This window comes from Squalius cephalus (assembly GCF_949319135.1).
Source record: "Squalius cephalus genome assembly, chromosome: 12".
In the NCBI taxonomy this organism is placed as follows: Eukaryota; Metazoa; Chordata; class Actinopteri; order Cypriniformes; family Leuciscidae; genus Squalius; species Squalius cephalus.
In genome coordinates, this window is record NC_137133.1 from 26,202,929 (window position 1) to 26,213,498 (window position 10,570).

The 10,570-nt window shown below is 35.5% G+C and overlaps 1 protein-coding gene across 1 annotated transcript in view; it reads right to left on the reverse strand.

Moving 5' to 3' along the window:
• atf6 (activating transcription factor 6) overlaps positions 1 to 10,570 on the reverse strand; it is a 62,624-nt gene that overhangs the window by 1,482 nt on the left and 50,572 nt on the right. Inside the window, exons 14-15 of the mRNA XM_079887743.1 lie at positions 9,494 to 9,605; positions 5,527 to 5,611 (exon numbers count right to left, since the gene is read on the reverse strand). Of these exons, the coding sequence (XP_079743869.1) occupies positions 5,527 to 5,611; positions 9,494 to 9,605 (197 nt within the window). The remainder of the gene's footprint in view (positions 1 to 5,526; positions 5,612 to 9,493; positions 9,606 to 10,570) is intronic.

Genomic DNA, 10,570 nt, shown 5'->3' on the forward strand with positions numbered 1-10,570 from the left:
GACTCCCACATGAAAAAAAGAAAAGAGAGCTATACTTACTACCATTCCAAAGTTTTTTTTGTTTTTTTTAAAGGTAATACTTTTTTCCATTTAACAAGATAGCATTATTTATCAAAAGTGACAGTAAATACATATATAATAACATAAAAGATTTCTATTCTTCTGTTCTTTGGAACTTTCTATTCATCAAAGAATCCTGAAAAAAAAATATATATATATATAATAATAGTAATAATCACAGTTTCCACAGAAATATTAATCAGCACAACTGTTTTAAACACTGATGATGATAATAATAATAATAATAAGAAATGTTTTTGTTTTTTAGCACTAAATAAGCATATTAGAATGATTTCTGAAGACTGGAGTAATGATGCTGAAAATTCAGCTTTGCCATCATATATTTTAAAATAGAAAATACAGAAAATAGAGGAGCTTATTTTTCAAATTGTAATAATATTTCACATTATTACTGTTTTACTGTATTTTTAAGTAAATAAGCCTTGATGAACATTAACAAATTGTACTGACCACAAACATTTGAACGGTAGTGTATTAGTGTACAGATTGTATTTTTCTGAAGATCTTTGTGCAAAATAGTAATGAAATTTCATGACTGAAAATCCAACTGCCAACATTGCAGTCCCAACACAATGGATTAAAAAAAAAAATTGGATTAAACATTTTGGATTTTTATTTTATTGACACTGTCAAAGTCTCAGACAATTGCAATATATAAGAAATGAAATGTTTTAGAGTCAAGCAAAAATATAAACTATTATATTTACAATAGAAACTTTTTAAGATTTTACTAATTTCTATAACTTTTCCAGGCCTGGAGATCACAATTTTAAAATTCCTTTTATATTTCCAAGTTTTCCATCATCGTGGAAAGTCAAGTCAGAGTCAAAATATTAACATAGTTCTATTACATAGCAAATTTAAAAACGACAGAATTTAACCCCAATGTACAGCATAATTCAGAAACCCAAACAATGCTTAAGAATGCATTTACATAAGTAAATGGGTAAATGCCAATTAACATTTATCAAAATCTACTGGTAATTAAGTACAGATTTAACACTCCTATTAGATTCATCCATTGAGACTGTTCTAAAATATGTAGTAAGCAATACTGATCAAGCTTTGGTTTAACTAACACAGGTCAGGTTGCGACTTCTTTCCCCATGTTTTGACAGACTCATAAAAGTGCTCGTCAAACACAAGCAGTGATTATTTTGTAAGGAAGCATTAAAAGCATGATGCTTTACACTCACTGCAGATGTTCTATGCCTATATTCTATAAGGACAGCTCTCTATACCAAAAAAGATGAGAGAGCTTCACATGTATGCACAGCATATGGGTGGCAGGTTAGTGACTTTTACAGCAGACTCAAGCACTGATAAAAACTTTATAGGCTGGAGAGTATCACGGTAGGTCAATCTAAAGCACTTTTCCAGCCATTGCTGGTGAATACATTTACGCATCCTACACTTAGTCGTTCCTGATGAGTGCTTCAGCCGCACAACCACAATGATGATCTCAGAAGCGGTGATTTATAGTAAACTTAACTGTCTTCCAGTCTTTCTGAAACCAAAATATTCCCATCCATCTCTGATACTACCACAATGAAATAGAATAAAGTCAAAAATGTCACAGAATGTGTATTTTCACAGGTGCTTTTAAAAAAAAACCCAGCAGTGCTGCAGAAATCATCATAGATGATGGGTTATAGCAATCGTCTCACTGTATTTCATTGCAAGCACTAAAATGACACTGAACTGCTGAGCTGTACACATCATCACATATTTAAAAAATGATCTTTTCCATCCTATATGTAAGTTTCCAATATGTCAGAAATGTAATTTTCCATTCTTACAAAAGGCTTTTCGTTAGGTGAATTCCCTTTGGATATGTCTGGTTCTAGGCCTGACTTTCCAAACACCATTTAAACCACTGATTAAGGCAACATGTGGACTCAAGGGTAAATTCCGGATGAGAATGTGGTTGTGAACCTTTTAGGTTCCAGCCAAACTCACATTTCCCCCATACTGTAACAGCAGTGGCTTGCCCCAAAATGGTTGATATTTAACGCCTAAAAGGAATAGTTCGGCCAAATTTTTTTTAAACTCTGATTTGTTATGAATTATATTGTTATAAATATACTGATTTGTGACCAGTTCCTTGATAAAAAGAACCATCTCAAAAGAATGAATCAATTCAACAAACTGACTAAATGATCCAGTCACAGTGATTTGTGAGTTAACAGTTCACTGGAGGAAAAGATAAGTAAATGTATTTTCAGATGTTTCTGCACAAAGAGCTATAGATGGTTTCAAAAGACTGAATATAATACATAAGCTGCATGTCGTCAGTCACTATGAACTGTCTACGAACTGGACAAAAAATATTTTTGTGTCCATTTGAAACAACAAGAAGGTTGAGTAAATTGCAAAATTTGTATTTTTGGGTGAACTATTCTTTCCAGAATTAGGCTTTTTAACTAGGCTTTTGACAATAAAGCAATGCCTTTCACTGATATGACTTCTTCGAAAACGTATGCAGTGCACAAACAAAGAAAGAAAGGGGAATATTATGACGGTCATCATCTTCAACATTCACAAACGATTATAATGCTGACTCACTTCCCCACAGGGAAGAGAGTGAAAGAGAACAGATAATATATGTACTGACTCTGCCAGGCACTGCAACAACAGTCAACAGTTATGTTTCAAACCAAACATGAAATTATTGAAATTGACGGAGAAAAAAAAACTTTTTTTTAAGAAATCAACAACCTTGAAAGATTTTTCCTCCATCCCCGTTGTGGAAAACACCCCGAACCCAAACACGATCTTAAGCATGTAGAACAGAACGGAATCAGCTGGGGGCAATTTCCAAAAATACCAACTTCTGTTCTGTGATGTCCAAAAGTTGTTCTTGTAATAAAACCATGTGAGAGCCAACACTGAACATGCATTTCTAAATCAAAACAGGATGGAGCCAGACAAAACTGATTCAGTGTACACAATGCTCAACTGTCTTCTCAAGAGGGAATACTTAGATTTGGGTTACATAAACAATTCAAGGCTATGATCTTTAAGATATGGCAGGTTTCTTGTTTTCTGGTGAGCCTCACTAATCAAAGACTGTGCGTCAATTACAACATTATGCTCTTCCGAGACTGCATTCTCACAGAAAAACTCACGCACATAGCAACAAGAATGTTTATTCTTCTTGTCATTAAACAACTTGGATCAAATGCCCTCATTTTTGGAGAGATTGTTTTAAACTCTGCTTTTCAGTGCATTTCTTTCTCACAATTTTATCCGCTGTGGCTAGCTCGTTGGGACAGTGCGCACACCTGACGACTAGTCGGAAAGATTTCAGACAGATTTAAAAACAGGTTTGAAATCCATCCTAATGACTGCGACAAGTTAAAGTGTGTCTCATGATTGCATACACTAGAAGAGAGACACAAACAAGGAACTATGAGATAACTACTAAAAAGTAGGGGCATTTGTCCTGATGTGTACACCATTTGTTTGCCAAGGACCCTGACATGAGGTATTAACACAATCATAATAGGAATGTCTATACTTCTATCATTATTCTCTTTCTAAAAGGCTTAAACTCTAATCTTTCACAAAAGCCTGTCCACCCTCAGACATTTCCCTGAGTGACCCTTCCTGAGATTCCCAGTATGGAAATAACTGCAACCATAGCCAATGAATATAAGGAGAGAAATTAAGTAGGGAATGTCTAGCAAAGGACTTAGGAAAATCTTCACCCCCTTATTCAAATAGTATTAATTTTTTTTTAAAGATTTTGTGAGTATATTGCTTAGTTGTGCTCGGATTTAATTGTTTTATTTGTGATAACGCAATGAAACATGCCAAATTGTGTGAACATAATTTTTGGCAAGGTTGTCATACAAAGAAAATTATGAACACATGCAAAAACAAGAGAGAGTCAACTAAATATTAATAACTGATTATTATGTTGTCAAAATATGCTTTTTCCTGAGCTTTATGTTTATCTAAGCATTTGTTTTGCATGGTAAAATAAAACCTGTAGCTGTAGAATGCATTTGTAAATATACATCATGTGTATGCATGTATAAAATATTAATATAATACAAAAATATAATAATGCTACATGCTACATGCTATATATATATATATATATATATATATATATATATATATATATATATATATATATATATATATATATATATATATGCAAATCCTGCTGGAAAATGAAGTCAGCATCTCCATAAAGCTTGTCTGCTGAAGGAAGCATGAAGTGCTCTGAAAATGTCCTGGTAGATGTCCAATGGTTGAGTGGACAGCACAGTGGACCAACACCAGCCGATGACATGGCTCCCCAAACCAACACAGACTGTGGAAACTTCACACTGGACTTCAAGCATCTTGGATTGTGTGCCTCTCCATTCTTCCTCCAGACTCTGGGACCTTGGTTTCCAAATGAGATGCAAAATTTGGTCCTTTGGTCCACTGTGCTTTATTAAATCCAGAGTCAATGTAGCCGTCTACTAGGACATTTTCAGAGCACTTCATGCTTCCTTCATTTTCCAGCAGGATTTGCACCTGCCCACACTGCCAAAATAACCAAAACCTGGTTCAATGACCATGGTATCACTGTGTAATTACTGTGTGATTTCATGTAATATTCTAATTTTTTGAAATCCTGGTTTCGTGGGTTTTATGAGCTGGAAGCCCAAATTATGTACAAATAAACAACTAAATACTTGAAATCGTTTAAGTTGTGGGCCCTGAATCTATAATCTATGGAAGTTTAACATTTTGAATGGAATTATGGAAATAAATAAACTTTTCCATGATATTCTAATTTTTTGGAAAGGGTCTGTATGTATATATATGTATGTATGTATGTATATATATATATATATATATATATATATATATATATATATATATATATATATATATATATATATATATATATATATATATATATATATATATATATATATATATATATATATGTCAAATCAAATGTCAAGTCAGAGCACTTGAAATGAGTTTCATTCATTGACGTGTCACTTTCACTTTCACAAAAAAAAAACCAAAAAAACAATGGGGCAGTCATGGCCTAGTGGTTAGGGAGTTGGACTGGTAACCCAAAGGTTGCTGGTTCGATTCCAGAACTGGTGGGAAATGACTGAGGTGCCCTTGAGCAAGGCACCTAACCCCTAATCGCTCCCCGGGCGCCACACAAAGGCTGCCCGCTGCTCTGGGTGTGTATCCACGTTTGCAGTGTGTGTGTGTTAACTACTCACTACTCTGCTCCTAATGTGTGTGCATTAACTTGGATGGGTTAAATGCAGAGGTCAAATTCCAAGTATGGGTTACCATACTTGGCCGTCACGTGTCACTTTCACTTTCACAAAGTCAAATGTTCTTTGTGCTAAAAAGCAGTGAGACAAGGACGAATTCATTCATTAGATAATAAGATGATTCACAACTCTTTTCTCTTACCATTGTAATTCATAGCCGGCAGGACCAAAGACATCTTGGGGCGGCTGCCTTTGTTGTGATTGTTGGCAGGAAGAAGGAGGTGATCCTATAAGCAAAAGAAGAACAGCCATAAAAACACATGAATGGGGAGAGTTTATTACTTTGGTGAGAACATAAATTACACTGGATTGGTTCTCAAAAAACATTTCTTATTATTAATAATGATGAAAACAGTTGCTTCTTTATATTTTTGTGGAAACCATTATACATTTTTTTCTTTAAAAAAGAAAATCATACTGACCCAAACGGTAATGTATATGCAAATAACATTTGCTGAAGCCAGTTTATTTCAGTGCAAACAAGTTTAAACTTGAAGCGCTAGAGAGTGTCGTATAACAATCCTATAATCTGGTAATAAATGTATGTACATTATGTACATTTAGTCCAACTCAACTGTAACATTCGGAGACATGAACCTGTCAGGACACACACCTGTTGAAGACAGAAACCATATGGACAGGAAAGCCATGGAGCTGGAGATTATAATAACACTCATGTCTGTGTGATGGATGGGAAACGGGTCATGGATTTGTGACGTCTTGTGTCATGTAGACTTCAGTAAATGTGTTAGCGTTTAATACCATCTGTTGTCACTGTAGTAAAGATGTGCAGAAAACTGAATTCACAATGAGTCACAAATAGTTCACCCAAAAATAAAAATCCTGTCATTAATTATTGATCTTCATGTCATTCCAAATCTGTATTACTTTTATTCTTCAATGGATTCCAATTGTAATTGCCTTTTAAATGAAAGAAATGTAAAGTAAACAAAGACAATTTTTTCACTTTTGGGTGAAATATCCATTTAATGTTCAATTCTGGTTCTGATTAAAAAGAAACAAAACACCAAATACATCATAATGTTGCTCAAAGATTATTAAATTTGTGTTACAGCATTCTGGCTTTTTCCCCTCTTCTCCAGCCCACTGTGGTTCCCTAGACTAGATTATGACAATGAGGTCTTTTAGGAAGAGCACAGAAGTTGCCACGTTCTCTCTTTGTGTACTCCAGCAAGTGACCTGAAACCTGTGGGTGCGATCCTCCGATTCAATTGCCTTCATGACTAGTGCCAATGAGAGGGAAGGTGAAAGAGAAAAATAAAGATTGAAAAGGGCCAGTTACTAACCATCTCATCAGATAGACATGAACTTTTCGTCAACTCTGAAGTGTGACTGGCTCAGAGGGAGCAGCAAACTGAGGATATTGTGATCGGCTTACAATGAGGATAACAATTAACAAGAAACATCCCTAGCACAGTTTGAGAACGTTTGTAGTGCAACTCTGGGAGATCAGACCGCTTGATTCAATGGAAAAAAGAAAATAGCAATATTAAGTTAGAAGCACAGTCCAGACAAGGATGCTGGGCTCACTGCACAAAAGCAAACCTAAATAAGACACACATGCCCAGAAACCTAGGAAACAAAATAAACAAAAACTTTATGAAAAAAAAAAAAAACTTCAATAGAGTTTTCATTATTAACAATCACTTTCATCCTTTATTTGAACTGATTGTCTCTCCTCTCTAAGCTACACATTCTTGAAAAAAAATTCAGAAGAAGGCTGATCTAACAAGTCAAAGGACACCAGTGTGTCTAGCAGTAGTTCAGGGATTCATGGCTGACAGACTAAAAATGCTGTAATTAGGGTTGTTAAATGGTCAAACTCAACTAAAGACTTGTTCACCCAAAATAGTTGGAAAAGTTTCATTTACTCAATGTTTTCGAACTCATTACTATTTTTCTCCTCCTTTTATATAAAAAAAGGTAGGTGCCAATTTTCATTTTGGATGAACTATCCATATGTCCTCTTCATAATCTTTGTTTTGTGATAAACCATAAATAACCCTCTTGAGGTTTTCTACAAAAAACATTTTGTCTTTAAAAGAAAAAATTGGAAAATACACTGGAAAAAAAAAAACGGGATTTGTCATAATTTCTACACGAAGACAAGTCCATACTCCCCAGTAGCGCCACTAGGTTTGCTGAGTGGCTTGTTCCGGGACTGATCCCGGCAATGTTACTAGGTCCCCATTCCTGCATCGATCCCGGCATCAATCCCGGGACGTGTTTGCGTTCACACAGAAGGCACTCTAGCAATTTTGCGGCAATTTCCTGGGATCAACGTGCTGTGTGAAAGGGGCTACTGATGATCTGACTACTATTAAACAACATTAGAACATTACTACAACATTACTATTAAACAACATTGGTCACACATTAGAATCGTAGGCAGACAGAAATGCAAATCTGACGGATTAGGCTTTGACCTTTTAACGTTCATAAATGGAGGTCATAATCTGAGGATGTTTTGGAGGAGCTGAGACAATATTTTTAAAGTCTGACTTCCCAAAAGAGTGAACAAACCTAGAGACATAATGAAACACAGAAAACAGGGCAGTGACTGACTATGATCAAACTAGTCAAACATCTTCTGGCTCAACTCACATAGATGGGGCTGATTTTCAGGGCTGATATTAATGAACACAAAAAAAGACAACTTTGATTTTAAAGTCTTTAAATCAAGACGTTTAAAAAACGCTGGCAGAAAAAAATGTAGCGTCCACAAAAACATCTTTATTTTCTAATTATGAGTCACTGACATGATGAGTCATTTCTTTGTTTTAGTTTCACAAAAAAGAGACGTGAAGACCTGTTTGCCATTAAAAAAATAAATCACCAGGATGAACTGGTGAGTGATAACCATCTACTGTCATATTGCACTGTCATGCAAATTGGTGAAATATATGATAACACTAATTTCAGAGCTGAGCCATTGCAGTTTGTCTCAATTTGGGTGCGTTGTTACCTTCGTAACAAAAGAGATTTAAGATTACTTTTTTCAAATATGTCGGGCAACATTATTCAAATCTTCTGAGTGAATAATCAAAAGCAGATACTGAGTGTATGAAAAAAAAAAAAAAAAAAGACTTCAAACATACAAGGAATAAAGAAACTGATGAAAGATGACATGCAATTAGACTGAAACAGATTACTAGAAATGCAGTCTGACTGAAATTACGCCCATCTTAAGATCATGTACATTGTACAAAAAATTAGGCCTGACTCATTTGAATAACTCTTCGTCGATTCAGTTTTTCCCCTTTTACAAAGCTGGAAGATATTTGTTAGCTAAAATAAAAACTAGAAATGTGCATTAATAAGTGACATTATGGGGGGGCAGTTAAATCTGAAACTGAAAATCACTATAATAAACAACAATATGCAGCAAAAAAAATGTAGCATGTGTCCATGAAATGCTGCAACGACCACACAAAGGACAGAGTCTTGCTTGGTTGATCCAAACAGCCTCAAACAAACCTGTTGAATAGATTCTGATAATTATGCCACTAAGCCATGAATCTCACAAACTTGGCAAATCCAATGAGTAATTGTTCTATGATGCATGTCATCTGACATCAAATCATTTTTCAGGATACTTTGATGAATAGAAAGCTTATTTGAAATAGAAATCTTTTGTAACATTATAAATGTCCTTGCGGTCTCTTTTGATCAATTGAATGTATCCTTGTTGAATAAAAGTATTTGTTTCTTTAAATCTTATTGACCAAAAACTTTTGAAATTTTGTACAGCATAATTAGTGTGATATAATCTAATTTAATTTACATTAAAAAAAACGTACAGATTAGTTTACTGCCTTGTATATCTTTAAAAATCAAGGTGGCAATACAAGACCCACTGTGTGTTTTATTTCAAACAAGAACGATAGTTTACAAACTGTAAAAACAGGTGTTTATAAAGACCTCCCAAGATTTAACACATGCTAGAAGATTCTCTGACAGGCCATGTGCTCTATTGTGGTGGAACCTTCTCAAGTGTCCCTTTATGATGCTGTGTGGGCTCTAAAATCAATATGTGGCCACAGGCCGATAGAAAGCAGATAGACAGATGAAAAGACAGATCAACTTACCCGGCGAAAAGAGATCACGTAGAATGTGTCCCCTCTTCTGTTGAGTTCATCAAAGAAGTCATTGTAGGTGCGGCGAGGGGCGTAATACACCTGCAGCTCGCTGCTGGGAACCCTACATACAGGACACAAACACTGATTTGCATTTTTTATCACGGATAAGAACTGCATGTGCAAGTTATGATGTTTACTGCAGGTAAAACCTTTGACTTGTACTAAAGAGGGAATTTATATACATATGTATATATATATATACAGTGAGGAAAATAAGTATTTGAACACCCTGCTATTTTGCAAGTTCTCCCACTTGGAAATCATGGAGGGGTCTGAAATTGTCATCGTAGGTGCATGTCCACTGTGAGAGACATAATCTAAAAAAAAAAATCCAGAAATCACAATATATGATTTTTTAACTATTTATTTGTATGATACAGCTGCAAATAAGTATTTGAACACCTGTCTATCAGCTAGAATTCTGACCCTCAAAGACCTGTTAGTCTGCCTTTAAAATGTCCACCTCCACTCCATTTATTATCCTAAATTAGATGCACCTGTTTGAGGTCGTTAGCTGCATAAAGACACCTGTCCACCCCATACAATCAGTAAGAATCCAACTACTAACATGGCCAAGACCAAAGAGCTGTCCAAAGACACTAGAGACAAAATTGTACACCTCCACAAGGCTGGAAAGGGCTATGGGGAAATTGCCAAGCAGCTTGGTGAAAAAAGGTCCACTGTTGGAGCAATCATTAGAAAATGGAAGAAGCTAAACATGACTGTCAATCTCCCTCGGACTGGGGCTCCATGCAAGATCTCACCTCGTGGGGTCTCAATGATCCTAAGAAAGGTGAGAAATCAGCCCAGAACTACACGGGAGGAGCTGGTCAATGACCTGAAAAGAGCTGGGACCACCGTTTCCAAGGTTACTGTTGGTAATACACTAAGACGTCATGGTTTGAAATCATGCATGGCACGGAAGGTTCCCCTGCTTAAACCAGCACATGACAAGGCCCGTCTTAAGTTTGCCAATGACCATTTGGATGATCCAGAGGAGTCATGGGAGAAAGTCATGTGGTCAGA